The sequence below is a fragment of the Thunnus thynnus genome, chromosome 6 (genome assembly GCF_963924715.1).
Source record: "Thunnus thynnus chromosome 6, fThuThy2.1, whole genome shotgun sequence".
NCBI lineage: Eukaryota > Metazoa > Chordata > Actinopteri > Scombriformes > Scombridae > Thunnus > Thunnus thynnus.
Window position 1 is genome coordinate 27,595,666 of NC_089522.1, and position 21,627 is coordinate 27,617,292.

Below are 21,627 nucleotides of genomic sequence, written 5' to 3' on the forward strand. Positions count from 1 at the left end.
GTATTGCAGCATTTTATGCTGCTGTATTGCTACAAATGAAGTCTGTTTCTGTTATTGGGGTTTTATAACAGTTTATTCATTGTGAATAAGTAACAACTATGTAGGATTAAATACAGTACATTTCTTTGTCTGTGAAAGGCTTTTAGAGAACAAAAGGAACATATATTTGTTTATGCATGGTCCATATAGCATATATAACATGACATATTGTACAGTGTAAGAAAATGATCCATGGTTATTTTAATATTTTGCCACCCTCATAAAAAATGCGAGTTGTGACAAATGAAGAGTCACCACTTCATACTTCTCTACATATTGGGTTTTAATAAAGCAAGAAGAAAATGGTAGATTTTGCAATTATTTTCACTTTTTCAAAATTGTTTTTATTTTTACAATGAGGGAGTAAATGTCAACAAAACACATGGATTTAAATATTCAACAGTAATGTACTGTGGACATTTGATGACCAAAGTAAGATTTAGGGGAATCACAAAACTCACAAACATCAGGACACGATTAGTTTTATTAGTTAAATTACCTCCTCATTTACTTTAGACAACAGGTAACAGGCCACTGGGCAAAATGTTTCTCAAATGGATCAATAATCAGTGTAAAAAATACACAAATTCACGACAATCAGGTGGACTTTTTTTTTATTAAGCTCCACTGTTTATGTAGCCGACAATTCAGTTTGAAGTGATATCATGTATATATACACACAATATATATATTTTACTGTAAAACAATACACCATTCACTTCAAATAATGAATAACCCATTATCAATACATTTACTTTATTGTTATACATGGACATACCATATACCTCAAAACCATATACCATATCCTTAAATCATTAGCATTAGCTATAAATATAGCATGTTTTATCATTTATATGTAAATGAATAATTACATGGAGATCATACACAGTGGGGTTAACAATTCTGAGTCCACTACTAAGAACTTTGTTTCATAATTTACCAAAAACAAAGACATTACTAAAGTGAGATTACATATTTTTACCACAAAAAATAATACAATAAAACTAGTGAAAGTAAAATTTTCTCAGTATATTTTACTTTGCTTTTGGTTTGTATAATTTTGGTATTTTGGCATGTTTAGACTTTTTTTTGTTGTTGTAGAAGTGGTTTGGAAACTGCTACTCTCCCATTAAGGCTGCAGTTTGCTAATTTGTATTTTAACTGTAGTTTTGTTTTTTTGTATTTTTACTTTTCTAACAAAATCAGATCATCTAATATTAGATAAGAGCAATTCCTACTGTGTTACAAGCGCATAAATGTGTTAATATCTGTGATCTTAAGAAACTTATAGAGTGCAAAAATATATTCCTTCATCATTTCATACGTGGATTTTTCTAATATATAAAAATCATGAATGGCAGCAGTTCTACATAATGTGTTCCCTAATAAGAAGTTTCAACTTTGTCAAACAAAGGAACTTGATTTTTTGATAAATGGTGAAAACAAGCAGCTTTTAGCAGTGAGCAAAGACTTCTGGTCCCCACTGTTGTTCCTTTCATCTATTAAAAAAAATCTACAGGATGAATTAAAAAGATCAATCACATGTGCCTCATAAAGAGTAAAGATAAACATCAAGCATTACAGTAGTTTTATATTAAAAAGTGGGAATGCAGTAGGTACAGATTAATGTAAGTGAAATTATATTTGTGCACAACACTGTAGCAACAACACACAACCCTCAAATCACCAAACAGTAGTAGCAGCTAGCTTGACAGCCCATCATCAGGAGCTTAATCACGTCATGTATGAAGTTGCAAATCGCAGCACTTCTTCCTCTCTAAGGTAAGTCAAGCAGGTTATGTTGAGCGTAAAGTTCCTCTGTGATCTGATACACCTCAGAGACCAGAGGCAGAGCTTCCCCCAGCATGGCCACGACCTGCTCTGGCTGGCCTACGTTCATCACTTCAAAGAAAGCGAGGCGTCCGGGGAGCATGCAGAATGCCATACCCGCGGCTTTACGGACCACCCAAGGGTGGTGCTGGGAGAGGGACTCATTGTAAGCCTCTGCGCACATGACAGAGGTCTTGCAGTTCTCGGTGCTGGTACGGAGGCGCTCCAAGAACAGCTCCAGCCACCTCAGTGCACGGTGGAGCCTCAGCAGAGTACGGCAGCCCGACTCTGGGTGGCTGCCTCTCTTGTTGAGGTCCACCAGTTCGTTCTCCAGCTCATATTTTACCATGGACTGGAAGGTGATATACTGGGACCCGTTCTCGCCATTCAGATAGTTGACCAGGATCTGGATCTTGTTGACAGCATCCTTAGAAATGAAGCCAAAGACGCTTCCCAAGCTGTTCAGAAACCTGTTGATGGGATAAAGGAAAACAGGCTGTTGATGTATCTATGACATCTGGTGGACTGTTACAGCTGAGTGTAGCACAATAAAGCTGCAATGATCAGTCGATTGATCAGTTAGTCGATCAACAGAAAATTAATCCGCAACTATTTTGATGAATAATCATTTGAGTCTTTTTTTTTAAGCAAAATGTCAAAAATTAGCTGGTTGCAGCTTCTCAAATGTGATGATTTGATGCTTTTCTGTGTCATACATGATGGTAAACTGAATAACTTTCGATTATGGACTGTTGATCAGACAAAACAAGACATTTGAAGATGCCACCTCTGTGTCTCAGTAATTAAAATTTGCATTTTCACTATTTTCTGACAGATCTCAGATCAATTGATAATAATCATAAGTCGTAGCTCTAACTGAAAATCAGTGCCACTGTCTGCCTTCACTTTAAGTTAAGTGTATTTATTTGACATGGACATCACAATAACACTGGAACTGCAACATACAATTATGCAACAGGCACCAACGCTAAATTACAACATTTGTCCACAAGAAGCTTTTTTTTTAAGTTAGAATATAAAATTTAAAATGTAAAGAAGAAAAGAAAGAAAGATGACAGGAAAAACAAAAATACATACATCAAAAACACAGGTGTGTCTATACAGGGGTGTTTGATGTGAGAACAATGTTGTTTCTCTTTTAGCCATGATTTAACACTTCTGCTGAAAACATTTTATATTGTGTTGCATTTTCAACTCAGTGGGTTTACAGTTCCATAGTTTTGCTCCTTTAACAGAGAAAACAGATTCTCCAAATGAGGTTTTACACATTGCAATGTGACAGTTACCATTTGTTGAGGCCAGTACTTTACAAAAAAAGCATTGAATTCATTTGCAATTGTTGCATTATCAGAAATATGTTTGTTGTTTATTCTGAGCTCCTTTATTCTCTGATGCTTATGGGTGTTTGAGTTGGTTAAACTATTGATGTGCTTCCAGGGTTTGGAGCTACTCAATTAGCCTCTTCAATACGTTTTGAGAAGTAATTTGTCTTCAGCCTTCAGTTCAGAGACAACTATGTTTCTAAGCCCTGTGTAAATGAGATGATCAGTATCAGTCTTTGTGACTAGAAACCTTCTGAGGGCAAAGTCACATTTTTTCATTAACTGCCAGATATCTTGACTAAACCCTGGAAGTGACGTCCTTTTAGTGCAGCTCTTCCATGTTTTACTGTATCTGTCTATTAAACCATTAACTACTGTCATAAAATGATCACAGCAAGTGTTTCTGTTAGTGTTTCCCAGTTCATTTGCATTGGTTCTCTTTCAAAATCTGCTAATTTAAATTTTAGTATCCTTGATTTTACAGGTTTGGTGTCATTCTTGGTGTGATGAACTAATTGTTTCTTGGTCAGTTTTCTAACAGCCAATGTCATATTATGATCTGATAGGCCTCTTATTCTTTTTCTATCCTGTCTGTGAAAACAAGATCAACCAGTTTTACTTTTCCGTTATTCTTGTAGGTCAGGTCAGATCAGGGACCGGTTTCAGAAAGCGGGTTTGGTGAAAACTCTGAAAAGTGAAAGTTTCTTAATCCTGAGAAGAGGGAAACTCTGGGTTTTCAGTTTCAGAAAGAGAGCTAAATTAAACTCTGGGTCAGTTACCGCAGTAACTGACTCTGAATGCTGTTGAGCTGTGATACAAACAGATGTCTAAAAACATAAAATATTCTGCATTTTAACCTCGACATCTTTTCAAGTACAAATCACCAAAAACATTATTACTGGATCAGATTGTGAGCTTACAGTCATGTCTCTAAGTCTTTGATCTATATATGATTTAAATCTTTTAACTATATTTTCCATCTACAGTTGCTGCTTCTTGTGTTTTGTCCATCAGATTAAAGCTGAACAAATATATTTAAAATGTAATGTAGCTGCAGCCTGATACACAGTCAGGTTCCACTTTATCATCATTAAGGAAATGTAAGTCTGGTAAATGATGCATTAATGGACAACACTGAATAAAACTTTATTGTGTTAACTTATTGACACTTTTCAAGCTGACACAGGCTCTTTTTTTTAAAAAGATAAATGTGCAGCATCCGCATACACATGCATTAATATCTCTCTAATAATCTCTACGTCCACTGGATTAAAATGGAGACTCTGCCTTTTATTTACCTGTTGCCATAGTGACTCATTGTATCAGAGCTCCATTGATGCTTTTATTCATTCATTAAGCACGCGCTTAACTCAGAGTTGATTGAACTGATCTCTAATCAGCTGTTCTGAAACCAAATACTCAGAGTTTCCTAAGTTGTTGGTAATTGAATTTTGACGTTATTGTTTCAGTTTCTGTTTAGCATCTTTCTCCATCCAGTTGATATTGTTCCCCAAACAAAATACTTCCAGAAAAATGATTACATATTGTGAGGAGTCTTATCAGTTCATCATAAAAACTGATATTGTGTGAAGGTGGGTTTTACAAAACAACAATATTAAAATTCATTTGGGGTGAAAGAGAAATATTCAGTCCCAGACATTCAAGATTGTTGGGTGTTTTTAGATTGAAGCAACTAGATGTAAAATTTAGTTTTGTCATTCAGTTCCTTTGAATTTTGGGCTTTTTATTGTCACATGGTTTAATGTTTCAGTTTGTCCCACCCTCCTGTATTTGGTGAGGCGGAACGACATACTTTTCACAATCATGTGAGTCTAAACTGACATGACCGAAGGCGTTTTAGGTTGGTTTGATGCAGGATTATAAAGCGCTAAAGCACTGGTACCCAACCTTTCTGGCTTATGACCCTTTATAGACACACAGTGCTGATTAGCCATCCCTTATAACAGGATGTGCATTAACTAGAGCTGCTACAATTGGTCAAATAATCCATTAAGTCTATCAACAGAAAACTATTTTGATAATACATTATTTCGAGCCTCTCAAATGAATATAATATAATAAAATGTGGAATAATATTTTTTCTTGTTTCTTTATATTTACGTTGTGGACAAAACATGACATTTGGGGTTTGGGAAACAGTGACTGACATTTTATAGACCAAACAACTAAACATTTAATCCAGAAAATAATCGACAGATTAATCAGTAATGAAAATAATTGATACTTGCAGCCTTATAGTGAATGTACAGTATAATAATGTTGTAAGTGCCTTGAAAATATCATCAGTTCACACAAAAAAAGAGTCATATATCCAACACATGCTAAAAGGTATGCTCCTAAATAACTTACTTTATAAGTCCACGCCACCCAGCAACGTAGTGTTCAAGGTAGACTTCTTTATTTTCTGACAGACACAACTTGAAAGTGTCGAGCACCTCCTTCAAGCAGAATTTCTGGTCTTCTGAAGCCACAGTACCAGCCATGGTTTCTAATAGGAAGTGCTGTTGACAGAAACCAAGACACGATAAATTAATGAGAAAATGTTTTTAACGGACGCCAACGAGTCTGAGATCTTAACAGATGTCCGTACTGATGTAAACAGTCTGATACGAAAAACGTTACCTGCGACAAAACTTAAAAGTGAAAGGAAAATTAAGCATTTCCTTCGGCTCCTTGAAACGACTGGTCGTACTCGCTCTAATCTGCTGCTACTGCGCAGGCGCAGACTCGCGCCGGGGAAACGCCGGAAATTGGTGACGCTGCCTTCAAACTAAAAGCGTCGGTAATTAAAGGGCAAGTTCAAAGTTTTTCACGCCTACATATAAACACTGAACGTTTACATATATAATAGCTAATTAGAGATACTCTCCTAATGTGCTTTCAATGGAGAGCTGTGGTATTTGGAAAAATTAACGTTAATTGGTTAAATATGTACATTTTTTGAAAGCAAGAGACATTTACACAGTATGCTTAACTATATTGTGTTTTGACATTGTTTATTGGTGGATGTATATTGTTTAGTCTGTGTGTATTAATTATGTTGTGTACCATGAATTTTATACTAATTTTAAGTCGCCCCTTAACATCTGGCCAGAGACAACAGATGAAAATTTGGCTAACTCTGGCTCATTTACAGTTCTATGTTTCTGTTGATTAATGAGCATTGTCCCTGCCAAATAAATAAATGAATTTTGAATATAAAATTTGGATTTAATTAAACAATTTTATGCAATCCTCTAAATGGTCATATACATTTTAAAAATTTGTGTGAAAAATGGTTTAGGAAACTTGTTTATGTTATGTTACTTATTTTATGTCAATCAATAATAATGTCTATCTATCTATCTATCCATCTATCTATCTATCTATCTATCTATCTATTTGATTTGACAAATTTGGACAGCTGAAGCTTCATATTAGCTTCAGATAAACTTTTCTATTTCAAATAATGTTTTATTATGAGAATTTTTATATAATATGGCTTCAAGCCAAGTCAATTTATTTATATAGTGCCTATAGTCTGTACTCTTTAATTTACAGAGACCCAACATTCCCCCATGAGCAAGCACTTGGCAACAGCAGCAAGGAAAAACTCTGCTTTGATGGGAAGAAACCTCAAGCAGAACTGGACTCTAGGTTGGGTTTTAGAGCAAAAAGAGAGGAGGGTCAGTATTAATTTAGTTGCAACCTCAGTGCTTTATGCCACTAAATCCTACAGATTTATCCTTTAATTTGCAGGATTGGGAGTTATATCACGGAGCTAACCTATTTTGTTTTATTATCTTCTTTTTTAGAGGATAAGTATAGCTTCAGATAAACTTTTAAATACATTTTTCAGAGAAAGAGACTTGAAACATTGTGAACCTGCTCTGTAAGTGACTTTTTGTAACAGTCTTGGTACAAAAAGGGGTTTTATTTTGAATTCCGTACCCGGAAGTGTTACACTTCACTGCGAGTAGTTTGACACTGGTGTGAGAACTTAATGAAATATCCACATGTTTACAACAAGCTAGACAATAAACACTTCCTTGCAAATTTGGAGTAATTCATCGGAAGGAGTCAGTCCTTCTGGGTTACGTAACTGATCCTCATTTATCTATAAAATCAGGCTGTTCCGATGAGAAAACATGCCTGAAATAAATGTAACGCCACTGGGTGAGTACAGAGGCTACTTAGCATCTGCAAAGCTAGTTCCGTCAACATTAAATGTGTACATAACTTTGACGTTATTTGACGCTAAGTGTGTAGCTGTCTTTGAATAGTAATAACATGTGTATTTGCTGTTAACAGTGGTTGAAAACAGCTTGTAAGTGTAACCGTTTACTGTTAAACAACCGTTGTTAGCCGCAGAAGCTAAAGTCAGTGGTCCTACTGGTGGTGCATTTATGATGTGTTGTCTTTTTGAGTTTTCTCACAACTAACTTGTTCTCTCTCCAAGGTGCTGGACAGGATGTCGGCCGCAGCTGCATCCTTGTCTCCATTGGGGGCAAAAACATAATGCTGGACTGTGGGATGCACATGGGATATAACGACGATGTAAGTATGGTGGCTTCTTCTGCAAAAGAGAAACAACAACTGGGCAGTGTGTCAAGGATTATTCGTTGGTTTGGTTTAATTCTAATTAATTTATTGCCAACTATTTTGATAATCCATTAATGGAAGAAAATTTCCAGTCTATGATTCCAGCTTCTCAAGTGTGAATATTTTCTGATGTCTTTAGTCTTCAATGACAATAAACTGAATATCTTTGGGTTGTGAACTGGGCCGAACAACTAATCGATTAAAAAATAATCGACAGATTAATTGATAATGAAAATAATCATTAGTTGCAGCCCTGTAAGTAACCTACACAGAACACACATGTTCAAATATTCACTTAAAAAATAATAATAATTACAGGAAAACCTGCACAAAAGACTCAGATTAAATCAAACATGGGACCTGGACATGCAGAAACGAAAAATATGATGACCAAAAGAATTTTATGCATAAAACTGAAGCATGACACAGGATGAAGTTAATATAATCTATTTCCATAGTGGAAAATAAGCAAAGACTGCTGTGCCTCTGCTACATTACAGACTTCAGTGGACTTAAGTGTAACATGTAGATTCACTTTTCATAGTGCATTCATCCATCTCTCTTTGCATTTCCTTGAATAAAAAGGATTTCCACTGCTGGTTTTTAAAAACTACATCATGAGTCTCGTATGTTTTGTACCTTGTGTAGAATTTTTTTTTCACAGTATATTCCTAGTTGAGTGTAAATCTGTGTTGTCATTCCAGAGACGTTTCCCAGATTTTTCGTACATAATCCAGAATGGGCGCCTGACAGACTTTTTGGACTGTGTGATCATCAGGTTTGTTTGAATAGCTATAATGTGCCATTTCAATATTATATACAGTACTGTGCAAGTGTTTTAGCCACTAAAAGTAAAGTGAGAATGCTTTCAAAAATAATGCCGTAAATAGTTTTTATCTATCAGTTAATTTCATACAAAGTTCAGTAAACAGAATAAACCTAAATCAATATTTAGTGTGAGTCACTGATGATAGTCCTTTATGACTCTGGCTGTATGTTTGGGGTTGTTTTCATGCTGCAGAATACTTTTAGGACCAATCAGATGCCTCCCTGATGGCAGTGCATTACGGATAAGAATCTAAACATCTAAAGTGCCTAAAACTTTTGCACAGTACCGTATGTTTATAAAAGCAGTAAAACAATCCAGTGTTTCTAAATGACTACACTTGTTCCTCTCTCAGTCATTTCCACTTAGACCACTGTGGCGCTCTGCCCTACATGAGTGAGATGGTGGGCTACGACGGACCCATCTACATGACCCATCCCACCAAGGCCATTTGTCCCATTTTGCTGGAAGACTTCCGGAAGATCACCGTTGACAAAAAGGGAGAAACTAACTTCTTCACCTCACAGATGATCAAGGACTGCATGAAGAAAGTGATACCTTTGAACCTCCACCAAACCGTCCAGGTGCAGCGCTGATATAATTTTTTGCTGAGCCCAGATATCCGTCTTTTAATCACCTCTGCACCAGCTGCTCGTCTCTTTTGATGGCTAATAAAGCTGTTTTCTGTTGTGCTGGTGGCAGGTGGATGATGAGCTGGAGATCAAGGCGTACTATGCAGGCCATGTCCTGGGAGCTGCCATGGTGCACATCAAAGTGGGATCAGAGTCTGTGGTCTACACTGTGAGTGTAAACAAGTCTGGACTGTGTTGAAGTCAATGAATTTAACAACTACAATCTCACAAAAAGGATAACGTCAAACTGCTTTTCGTTTTCAGGGGGACTATAACATGACACCAGACAGGCATTTAGGGTAAGTGACCTTTACTGTATTTAAAGGTGGACTCTAACAATCTTACACATCAAAGTAGGTTCACAGGCAGTGTCTGAAATTAACATTTTGACTCAGCTGCCAAGGAGACTTGTAGATGAAAAAAATCAAACCGGCCAAGTATATTTTTTACTGGCCAAAGTAATAAATTGCCTTTTTTGTGTCACATATTCATTCATTTAAGTACATTTCATTGAGATAATAAGGTATTATGTTGAATATAAACTTCAAGAAGAGGCCAGAGCAAAATTTGAAGCAAAATTATTTTAATATATTGATGAACGGTTAATTAAATCAAATCAACTTTTATTTTTTGAGCACATTTTTAAAAAAAAACTGTAGTTGACCAAAGTGCTGCACTGAGTTTTACACGCTTAAGTCATTGTGACTGGGCTCTTAGCACTTCCAAAACACAGGTGACCTACGCTAAACACTGTACCTGAACGCCTCCTGTGTAGACACACAGACGGAGCACTCGCTGCTGCTGCTGCTCTCGCTATGCTTTCTGTGTAGACACACTTTCACACTGTCTCAAGAGCTCACAGTTTTGCAGCACTGTTTAGACACGTATAAAAAAAAAAAACAACACATATACTGTATACACTGTATAGATACAAACATGAGTCATTTCCTCTGAGTCATCTCACCAGATATTTTGTTGCATGACTTTTTTGGAATAAACATTTACCCACCAGTGAGGCGGATAGCCTTCAGAGATTTACTCACCAAACAGAAAATCTACCCACATTTGGCGTTTGGCGGGTGTTAATTTCACGCTCCATTTACAGGTGTTGGGAAATACTACTGCATATACTACTGCATATACAACTCTGATAAATTTCCCATAAATGTCCATTGAGTCAGCGTCGCCTGGGGTTAAATTTGGTTACAAGGAGTAACAAACCATACCAGTACAGCTTCAACGATTAGTCGATTAATTGACTAGTTGCCAACTTGTAAATTAATCGCCAACTATTTTGATACGGGATTAATTCTTTTGAGTCATTTTTTAGAAAAAAAATGTCCAAATTCTCTGATTCCAGCTCCTGAAATGTGAATATTTACTAGTTTCTTTAGTCTTCTATAACAGTAAACTTAATATCTTTGGGTTGTGGACTGTTGCAGACAAAAGACATTTGTAGCATCACCATGGACTTTGGGAAACAGTGATCAACGTTTTTCATAATTTTCTGACATTTTATAGACCAAACAACTAATCGTTTAATCGAGAAAATAATTGACAGATTAATTGCAGCCCTAGTTGCCAGACCTCTGTAGCCCACTCCTCATCTCCGCTTGAAGCTAGCAGCTCCAGGCGACATGAGCCTCTGCTAACATAATACACCCAAATCTGTAGGGCGACTCTCAACGGACGACTACGACCTGCAAGGAGAGGATCACAACACCTTCGACTGTCTCTGTCGATCACTTGATCCTCTCCTTGCAGGTCGTAGTTGTCCGTCGAGTCTCCCAAATCTGTACAGTCGAGTGAATCGAGCATTGTGGGTAATGTAGGCACCAGGATGCACGGAATGAAAAAAGACAATATCTCACCTTTTTTAAACAACTTTTTAAGAGTATACCTACATATTGCACAGTCTCTTCATCCTTATGTTGTATATTCACAGTGCTGCATGGATCGATAAGTGCCGTCCAGACATCCTCATCTCTGAGTCCACATACGCCACCACCATCCGAGACTCAAAGAGATGCAGAGAGAGAGACTTTTTGAAGAAAGTGCATGAATCCATAGAAAGAGGAGGAAAGGTAATAGTTGCAGTTAGTTGAACACTGTATTTTGATGTAAAGTTTTTGGTTTTATTTCTTTTTAATACGGCGTCACAGAGAGAGACAGTTGTACTAATTCAGTGTCATCTTTACTTTCTTATTTTTTTCCAGGTTCTCATTCCAGTTTTTGCCCTCGGAAGAGCGCAAGAACTCTGCATCCTGTTGGAGACATTTTGGTAGGGTTCATGTTTAAAAGAAGCTCCAACTACTTTTAAAAGCTTGTGAATGTGAACATTAGAAATAAGAGATGAAAGACAGCGATGTGTCGAGATGATCGCAGCTCCCTTGCTGAGTGATAATAAAGGCCGTTTTTCTGGTTTATAATTGTTGCCGTTCCAATTAAATAGAAAGTTCTTTCAATGTGTAATAATTGCACATGATTATGATGCATGATTGTCATAAAGTGTCTCGACTAAAAAATCTCAGCACCCTGTAATAGCTGTATTCATTTTGTTAAGCTTGATAGAATAACAGCGGTATATGGACTGTTTCATCATTAATTGGTGGCTCACTGGGTAGACACTTTAATCACCCGCCTCTCACTCCACAGGGAGAGAATGAACCTGAAGGCACCAATCTACTTCTCCACTGGGCTGACAGAGAAAGCTAATCATTACTACAAGCTTTTCATAACGTGGACCAACCAGAAGATTCGAAAAACCTTTGTACAGAGAAACATGTTTGAATTTAAGCACATCAAGGCGTTCGATCGCTCCTACGCAGACAATCCTGGACCTATGGTAACTCTTTTTTTTTGTTTTAATCCCTCCTCCAATTAAAAAAAAAGTTTCAGCAAAATTCATATCACAGCTGATACAACAATATGTGCATTTTCAGGTGGTGTTTGCTACGCCGGGTATGCTGCACGCGGGTCAGTCGTTGCAGATCTTCAAGAAATGGGCTGGCAATGAGAAGAACATGGTGAGTCTCTTTAAAGAAATGGAAGAATATTTATTTAAAGATTAAAAAAATGACAATATTTGATGTACAACTTCTTTTCGTAGGTAATCATGCCTGGGTATTGTGTACAAGGAACAATCGGTCACAAGATCCTAAATGGGCAAAGGAAACTGGAGATGGAAGGAAGAGCGATGGTAAGATTCTTTTTATTTTTCTTGTAACAAAGATCGTTTTTAATTTCCTCGACATCCATGTGAGTTATGAGGTCAAACAGTATTTTATGGCTTGAATGATTTCTTTCAGCTCAGCAGATAAAGTCACATATTGTACAGCTGGAACTCATGAACTCTGTCATGACATCTCATCTTTAGGGCCGCAACTAACAATTAATTTCATTATTGATTAATCTGACAATTATTTTCTCAACTATACAATGTCTATAAAAAGCCAGAAAATAGTGAAAAATGCCTGTTATAATTTCTTAGAGCACAAGGTGACGTTTTCAAATTCAAAAGATATTCAGTTTACTAACATGCACGACTCAAATCTTCACATTTAAGAAGCTACAACGAGCAAATATTTGGCCTTTCTCCTTAAAAAATTACTAAAATGATTATTTGATAATCAGAATAGTTGCCAATTTTTTCTCTGTTGCTCAACTAATTGATTAATCGACTAATCGTTGCAGCTCTACTCATCTTCCTTGTGACTTCTATCTATTAATGCAAATATTCTTTATAGAATAATTTGAGATTTTGAGACATATGCTTATTCCCATTCTCACTGAAAATTAGATGAGAAGATCAATACCACTCTAATGTTTGTCTGTTCAAAATGAAGCTGCAGCCAGAAGACAGTTAGCTTAGCTTAGCTTAGCTTTGCTTAGCTTTGCTTAGCTTAGCGTAAAGACTGGAAACAGGGGAAACTGATAGCCCAGTTTTGTCCAAAAGTAGAAAATCTGATTACTAGCACCTCTAAAGCTCACAAATTAACAAGGTTATATGCTGAACACAGTGGACACAGTGACTTCCTGGAGCTATCCTCACCTTGAGGTTGCCAGGCAACAAGCGAAAGTCACTGCGCTCAGCAGAAGAGAGTCCATAACCACTTGTAAAACCACAGGTTGTTGTTTTTACACGTCGGTTTCTGTACAGATTAAACAAACATGATATAACATGTTAATTAGAGCTTAGAGGTGCAGATTCTTTTCTTACCTTTGAACAGAGCCAGGCCTGTTTTCTATTTTTAACAGTCTTCATGCTAAGCTAAGCTAACCATCTCCTGGCTCCAACGTCATATTTAACAAAAATCTCAAATTCTGCTATTGCTTCAAAAATAACAACCAAAAAAAAAACATGAAATTGTTGATCCATGTGAAAAACAACATTAGCATAGTCACTGACTCACTGACTCTTAACCTTTCTGTGATTTCTTACAGTTGGATGTGAAGCTGCAGGTGGAGTACATGTCCTTCAGTGCCCACGCTGATGCTAAGGGCATCATGCAGCTCATACGTATGGCGGAGCCTCGTAACATGCTGCTGGTACACGGGGAGGCGGTGAAGATGGAGTTCCTCAAGGGAAAGATTGAACAGGAGTTCAGTAAGTGCGACTATCCGTCGCTTTAGACAGATCTGTAAAGAAGACCTGTCTACCATACATCCACAGCTTTAAACCCATTAAAGGAAATATGGTGGTGTATGCGTATTGAGAGTAGGATGAGAAGGAGTTTTCAGTCTTGTTATTGCTTTATGTTTTCAGGCATTGACTGCTACATGCCAGCCAACGGAGAGACGGCCACTGTGACAACAAATCCCAGCGTGCCTGTGGATATCTCGCTCAACCTGCTCAAGAGGGAGATGGCTCTCGGAGGTATGTCCTGTTGACAGTTGGGAAACCTTTTTATAAAAGGGATTTGTTTAACTTACAGCCAAATGAGTAATAAACTGGCACAAAGTGTTTCTTCAGTTATGTTGCTCGGTACAGCTTGCCTACACAGTCTCGCTTTTACAGTTCTGTTTGTTGTCATTTACATTTCTCTTGAATTTGACATTTTGAAGTGGTTGTGCAGTCTGCTTTACATAGCGAGTTGTTACTCATATATATATATATATATATATATATCATAACCTAGATTAGTTGTCATAATGATTGATGTCTTTTATGTGTCATAGTACTCTATAATCAGATACAATGATCAGTCATGTTTATCAGTGCAGAACAACTTCAAAAAATTTACTCTCAACTTTCTCTTCAGCAAGTTTCACAGAAAGTAAGTATCATTGCCCTGAAGTCTGGTGATATTAAAATATGATGGATACTTTGCTGGTTAAAGTGTTGATTTGTACTGTAGGAATATTTTTAAAACATCTTCAGTTTACTTTCATGGAGGACTAGAAAAACAAACAAATAATTCACATTTGAGAAGCTACAACTTGTGAATTTTTGACTTAAATGATTAAAAAATGATCTAAAAATAGTTCCAGATGAATTTTCTGTTGATACTGGAATAAGCCCAAGGTTAACATTTATAAGAAAATGAATGTGGCTTCTTCTTCAGGGTTACCCTTGTTATATTAGAGTACAGTATATAGAAATAAGAAAAGACAGTTGGAAAAAGACCGCCGCTCAGAACTGTGGTGCCTGATTTAGACAGATAACAGCACTGTGTGGAAAAAAACAACCTTGATGCAGACAGCTCTGTTTCAACTTTTTCCACAACACAGTGCAACACAATCTGGCGCTGCGTTGGCCAATCGAATACCTGCAAATGCATGTTAACCCAAAAACAGCCCTGTGAGCATTTTGCTTCAGATAAATGATGGAATAAGGTCCACAAATGTTAGTTTGAGTAACAGATCAATGAATTTGAAGGTTTATCAGACACCAAAACACTTCACATGGTTTTCAGATATTATTTATACTGCTCTGAAATGCTCTTGGCAGTTATTGTTTTATCTTTCATCACAACAGTCATGAAATAAATGGTAGAAATACAGCGTCCAAGAAAGTTATCTCACTTTCCCAGGACGGACTGTAATGTTTCAGTGTCGTGCGGTGCACATCACAAAAGGCGTTTTTCCTTGTGAGACTTGGTTTGTGTTTACTATTCTGTCCAGTTTTGACTATCAGCATGTGTGCGTATGTCATTTATTACTTGTTTATTTATTATTTTTGTGATCATTTTTGGGTTATACATTTGATAGACCACAGATAAAGTAAATTAATGTCATCACAAACGTTCATGCAATAACCAAAACAAGACTAACAAACAAAAATCAAGAAATAAGAGCATCTGTTTTGCTCTCTCAATCCTCCATATCCCACCCTGAACCTTATAGACAAGCAGATCAACTACATAAGGAACTGTCTGTTGTTGTTGTTCATTTATTCATGTATAAAACAATTCTTGTTGCAGGGCCTCTACCTGATCCTAAAAAACCTCGCACCATGCACGGAACCCTGATCATGAAAGAAAACGTAAGTTTACTGTTCTCACAACACTTTGTTTATATAAAATCTAGGTCAGTCCAGTTAGTGCATTTAATGTGTGAGCTGCAGTCAACAGATGATGATGATGTACTTCCTCGTTGTCTTATCCTGAGCACAGAACCTGAAGCTGGTGTCCTCGGAGCAGGCCCTGAAGGAGCTGGGCCTCAACGAACATCAGTTACGCTTCACCTGCCGTGTGCAGCTCCAAGACCCCCACAGCGACCCGGACACGCTCCACAGAATCTACACACACCTGAAGAGGTGAGAATATTAGCACAGGAAGACGAAGGTCGCTGGGCTTCCTGTTTTTATCAACTCATCTGAATTATTGTGCAACTCTCCAGCACCAAACCGCATCATCTTTGTACATTTTCCCTATATGATTCAGAAAAAGAGTAAAAAAAACCCCACTTGTCTTAGAATTGTAATTTTGACGGTAATATGTTGTGTATGAAATTTTAATGATGCACATGTAAGATTATATCTGATGGTATCTGATCCCTTTATCTTTAAATTTCCATGCTTCAGCGTGTTAAAAGGTTACACCATCCAGCATCTCCCTGACGGCACCGTCATGGTGGAGTCTATCGTCATCAAAGTGTCCTCCTCTGCTGAAGACAGCAAAACCAAGGTCATACTGCTGTCCTGGAGTTATCAGGTAAAACATTTGCATCGTCTGTATATCACTGAGTTAATTTTACGTTGGTATCTAAACAGTCTTTTAAATTACTTAACATGGCTGTTTTGATTTCAGTTCACTTAAAATCTTTATTGTCCCACGACAGGAGATTTGTTTTGCTTAATAGAAGGACCTTTGTCATCTCACCGCAGTTACATTTATACTTCTTCGTTTCCAGTTGCTTTGGGGAGAAAGTATTTTAATACGTAAGATGTTTTTAACCTTAGAAGAATTTGAAATTCAAGGTTTAAACTACACACAAATAATAGTGCAAGAAGAGCAAAACAATTAAATAAAAGAGAGAGAGAAAATAATGAGAAGAGAAGGTAAATAAAAGAAGACAGTGTGCAAGGTTGAGGTGTTGCAGGCAGTGGAAACTGTTGCAGCGTTCATGGATTGTGCAAAACATTGTGCATAAGTGCATATGCATGTCAACAGTTTACGTATTACTTATATACTTGGTTAATATACAACGATACAGAATATGAGCGCCAAGATAGTGCTCCACAGTTATGTCTTCTGACCCTCTAACATCTGAGAAATCGATAACTAGGACTGACCACCGGCCCGTGTCAGACTTACAACAACCGTGTCATTTGCAAATTGTACTGACTTCTGCAGTTGATGGTGTAGAGAATAAACAATAGAGGTGACGGGACATTAGTGTGTGGGGATAGAAAAATTCTTGTGTGACTTTCTGTGCACTTAAGGAGCTTAGGAAGGTATATGAGCAAAGTGGTTTACAACTCTCAAACTGCAACAAGTCAAGGAGACCCTCAACCTCGCTCAGCTGCTGAGTCCTTGACCTGTTTTTATCAAGCGCCTCCGAATCACTGCAAGGAAATGCGCTGAAAACTGAGCAATGACTCAAACTGCTCCTTTGTGCCATGAGAAGGGCAACTCATAATGTGACAACACCTGATAAGCATAAAATTGTAGGTTTTTTTGACAGTTGCAGTTGCAAACGAGGGTAAAACTTCATTCTTTGGGGGGGTAGGTGTGTATGCAATAACTTGTTACCAATGTTATAAATGCAAAAGCATGATACCAAAATTAATACATAGGTTAAATCTCATAATTATATTCACCAATACACCCTTTACATTAAAGACTTTGAGCAAACACAAGCAAACATTCACACAGGCTTAAAAATAAATGTACATGCAAATGAAAATAATTGGTCATTTTAACCCTTTATTTTAAACATGCTGCGTCTTGTAGTGCACACACATCAATGATGATGAAAAACCTCTGTGGCCTGTGGTCATCTGTCTGCGAAGAGCATGAAACCTCCTACTGTATGTCCCCTTAAGGCGGGGGAAAATATATTTCTTTACTGTTGCCCAGTCTTGGGCCAACATACACTCATAACGATATGAACACATTTGTCAAATATAACAGCTTAGTTGGTTAAGATGTATACCACATAACCGCAACAAACCGCAGACCTTTATTGCAGGGGCTCTGTGAAAGACGACCTGCTCATTCTATGGTAACAAAAACACAACGATTCTTATTTTCAGGTCATTATACACTAATTAAAACATATTTATGAATATATATTCGATTTCTGCCAAAATATCAACCTAAATCTTACGCACTGGTCCTTTCAATGGGACACAATACAGGTCTGTATTTTTAATCTACGGGTTTTACTGGAATATCTTTGCATGATTTACTCCTTATTTATTAGGGCTGTAGTCTGCTGGTCGACTGGTCGATTAGTTGGTCGATATGCTCTCGTCCGACTAAATTCTCATTGGTCGAATAATCTCCGTGTTATTTTCATAAGTGCTACATCAATAGCTTTCCAGGAGTAATCCATTATTTCCTGCGGCGGGTGGGACAGACTAACAAATTACCTGTTTGAAAACACCCCCGTTGTTTTCACAACTTTGAACTCGCCCAACGTAATGGAAACCTCTAGATCCACCCGTACTTAACGTCTACTGAACGTGCTGAACGTTAACTGAATCTGTGTTTCTCCATAATGACACAACGAGAACCCCCGCCAGGCTAAAAAAAATATTTTTAATATTTGATAATATTGAAATCGATAGTGTTTGGGAGTCTCTGTGCAACGCTGTTCCGGTACGTGAGTCAACCTCTGTTGTTGCCTGGGAAACCACTGGTAGCGTGGCTCCGTTAAGGAATACGTCATTGCGTAGTATGTTTGCGTAGCGAGTGGGAAAGAGCGAGGGGCAGATAAGTGACGGTGGATGTGAGCGGGGCAGAGGAAAAGGTCAGTAGTAAGTTGTCAGTCTGGCAGTAAATGTACAGTACAGACTACAGTGTGTCAGTTAATAAATGCTAAAAAGTCACGTCTGTTGTTTCCCCAAATGCTGGAAAAGTAAAGGGGGTTAGCTCCAAAGTTAGCAACAATGGGTACATAAAGGTACATGATTGTGTTCAAAATAAAAATTTCAGTCTGCTCTCACTGTGGACTCTTGAGTCAAATTATTATTGAGGCAAATTATCTTTAAGAGTGATCAAAAGTTATTTTTGATGACCGATGTTGTTGGATGTAACAGCAGTGTGGCAAAGATACAAACTCGCAGTAAATCATAAGGTTGTAAAAACATCTGTTGCCGTAGAGACAGCACGTGTCCTCCTCCGCACTCGCACAAAATCAGTCACAAACGTACCTCAGACTTCATCAAAGCAAGTGTTTTTTTATCAAGAGACCCCAGAACATCTCTCTTCTCATGGATTGTTTCTGTCTGATCAGGTTAGGACACCTCTTGAGTTCTCCTACTTTAAATATCGTCTGTGATAAGAATCATTTCCTAAGATAAGGAAGTTGATAAAACACTTTTAGTCTAAATCCTTAAAGCAGAATCAAAAAAATGTGTCAATGAGAATCTCTGGCTGTTTAGGACTGATTTTCTACTCTGAGACACTTGATAAATACCAGTCTCTGACCAGTCTCTCATTACCAGTTCATACCACACTGGCCTGAAGTCACTGAGCTCCTTTGGGGACTTTTTCCTCCCTGTTGGTATAATTATTGACTGCTTCCATATTCTAGGGACTCTCTGACAGATGGTGACAGAAATCACACAACTCACCTGCACAGACATCCAACGGTTCTCCAGTAATGTTGTCTTTCTGGGGGGATCTTGCACTTACTGATTAGATCTCTTTTCAGATTGAGGGAGCATGAGAGGACTTTGCTGGGAAGTTGTTAAACTCCGTATTGTTAAACAATCATCAAGAACCAAAGGTGTGAGCTGTACAACGCTAACGGATGCAACAAAACTAACAGAAGCGTTGAGGATTCATTCTGGAATAATTTATTATTTATATTCATGTTTATAACTGTAACTATACAGTTAAATAAATGAAAGCAGCAGCAGAGGAGGAGGGAGGCTGTTGGACCACAGTCAGTAGAAAGACAGTGGCACAAATGACAGTACAGCTTGTGGAAAGCTTAAAAGCCACACTATTTCCTGTCCCAGGTCCTTTTTTCGCCACAACACGTGAGTTAATCTTACTTGGTAAAATCCGGTCTGGCTGCAACTCTGGAGGGGTGCAAGTTTTAACAGTTTGAGCATGCTCACGTAGACCCGAGGAGTGCTAAAAGAAACGAAAACGGTTGTGTGGGCGGACAGTATGAGAGTAGGGGCTTTGAAAGTGAGAATGAGATCAAAGTTGAGGGTGGGGAAACCTGCCAGTTGAACTCTCTAAGGCTTAATATGTTCCATGCGCAAAGGGCAAGAGAAGAGAAAGAATCATGCATATTTTTGCCTCTTTGTTGTACCTTTTCCATCTTATACTCCCAAAGAAAAGTATCTCACAGATTTGATTGGCAAGATATGAAATACCGTACTTTTTAAAACCTTTTCAAAACATGCATACAGTATGATCAGCTACTCTGTAAGAATTAAAAACTGCTATAATTGGTATTTTTACAGTAACAATGTATCAAATGACAGTTTTTAATGTGTTACTCGTCGCTTTATGGAGCTCTAAAAACCCACTGTACTCTACCTGCTCAGCACCAAACAGCAAACAGACACAGTTAGTGACCAGCTGGTGAACATAGCGGAGCGTTAAGCAGCTAAAGAGCTGGTGTTTCTCTCGGGAGTCGGTGGAGAGCAAAAACAGAGCTAAAACTGAATATTAACCAAGTGGACAGAGATATAACTCCAAATGAATGTCTATGCTTCTGCTTTGCATGTTTCACTTAGTGTCTAACAATGCAGCTCAATGTGGTCTTATTCAATCTACATTTCTATTAACATTAATATCTCAATGTATTTATTGTCTTGCATATCTTGTATTATGAGCCTTTGTGTTGCATGTTTTAAGGATGTCTGAATGATGTTTAATGTATTCTTTTTTCTTCATTTTATTATTTGTTCCGCATGCTTATAAATGATCTTTTTAACTTCGTAATTTCAATTTCATTATCATATTCTGTTTTTAAGTAGACTCTGTAACATCTGTCCAGGGATTACAGGTGAAAAATAGCCTCTTGGATAACTCTGGCGCATTTACAGCAATGTTTATTAATGTGCACTGTCCCTGTTAGATAAACAAACAAACAAATAAATGTTTCTCTGTAACTGCTGGGTGTGTTATCTTCAACTAATTAATCTTGAAAAACCATGTTCTCAAGGATTTTGATTACAGCTTTCAAAAACTGGAAATTACGCAATTCTGTGCAGATTTTAAATTCATTCATCAGTGGTTTAACTGTAATGTGTAATATGTCAATACGTCTTCTTTTTTTGACTTTATGTTCTCTTTTTCTCTGTCAGGACGAGGACCTGGGAAGCTTTCTTTCAACTCTGCTGAAAAAAGGGCTTCCGTCCGGACTGTGCTGAAATATCTTTTGTTTCCGAAACTATGAACATTTGAAGGGAAATTCACACTAAAAAAAAGAATGAATGTCCTGTCACTGTTTTGATCTTGGATTTGTGGAAGCTACAAACTACTTTTACAGTGATAAAATCCAGATTATAACCTGTAAACAACATCACGGCTGAATCGGCCCTCTTTCACTCTTGGGATAACGATGTTTAAATGTACCCAGGCTCCTGTTCTGCTTTTTTTTTAGGGATGTTTCAGACTCTTTATAGACTGAATTGCCCAAGATAAAGGAACAAAAGATACACAAATTCTGATTTGTCCCTTTTTATTGTGATGTAAAAAGCCAAATTTGAATAAACACTTTT

At 37.4% G+C, this 21,627-nt stretch overlaps 2 protein-coding genes across 2 annotated transcripts; one reads left to right on the forward strand and one right to left on the reverse strand.

The window, feature by feature from the left end:
* Positions 1–505: 505 nt before the first annotated feature.
* On the reverse strand, positions 506–5,977 carry cptp (ceramide-1-phosphate transfer protein). Its single transcript, XM_067593138.1, has 3 exons — positions 5,856–5,977; positions 5,583–5,734; positions 506–2,339 (listed from the first exon to the last, which is right to left on the reverse strand). Exons 2-3 carry the CDS (start codon positions 5,714–5,716, stop codon positions 1,817–1,819), a joined length of 657 nt encoding a protein of 218 aa, XP_067449239.1. The 5' UTR covers positions 5,717–5,734; positions 5,856–5,977; the 3' UTR covers positions 506–1,816.
* Positions 5,978–7,168: 1,191 nt separating this feature from the next.
* On the forward strand, positions 7,169–21,289 carry ints11 (integrator complex subunit 11). The gene is made up of 17 exons (XM_067593139.1): positions 7,169–7,388; positions 7,672–7,769; positions 8,519–8,592; positions 8,996–9,224; positions 9,343–9,441; positions 9,537–9,571; positions 11,218–11,356; positions 11,489–11,553; positions 11,928–12,117; positions 12,215–12,298; positions 12,382–12,471; positions 13,716–13,878; positions 14,038–14,148; positions 15,695–15,756; positions 15,887–16,029; positions 16,297–16,426; positions 21,211–21,289. The coding sequence occupies exons 1-17, from the start codon at positions 7,361–7,363 to the stop codon at positions 21,274–21,276; spliced, it is 1,806 nt and encodes a 601-aa protein (XP_067449240.1). The 5' UTR covers positions 7,169–7,360; the 3' UTR covers positions 21,277–21,289.
* The last annotated feature ends 338 nt before the right edge of the window (positions 21,290–21,627 follow it).

Excerpts from the sequence above, each read along its gene's own strand:
- cptp (XM_067593138.1), bottom strand. The coding sequence starts at position 5,716 with ATGGCTGGTACTGTGGCTTCAGAAGACCAGAAATTCTGCTTGAAGGAG. Across the intron at positions 2,340-5,582 it reads GGGTGGCGTGGACTTATAAA|GTTTCTGAACAGCTTGGGAA; the intron begins GTAAGTTATTTA and ends TCCCATCAACAG.
- ints11 (XM_067593139.1), top strand. The coding sequence starts at position 7,361 with ATGCCTGAAATAAATGTAACGCCACTGG. Across the intron at positions 15,757-15,886 it reads CCCTGATCATGAAAGAAAAC|AACCTGAAGCTGGTGTCCTC; the intron begins GTAAGTTTACTG and ends TCCTGAGCACAG. Across the intron at positions 16,030-16,296 it reads ATCTACACACACCTGAAGAG|CGTGTTAAAAGGTTACACCA; the intron begins GTGAGAATATTA and ends TCCATGCTTCAG.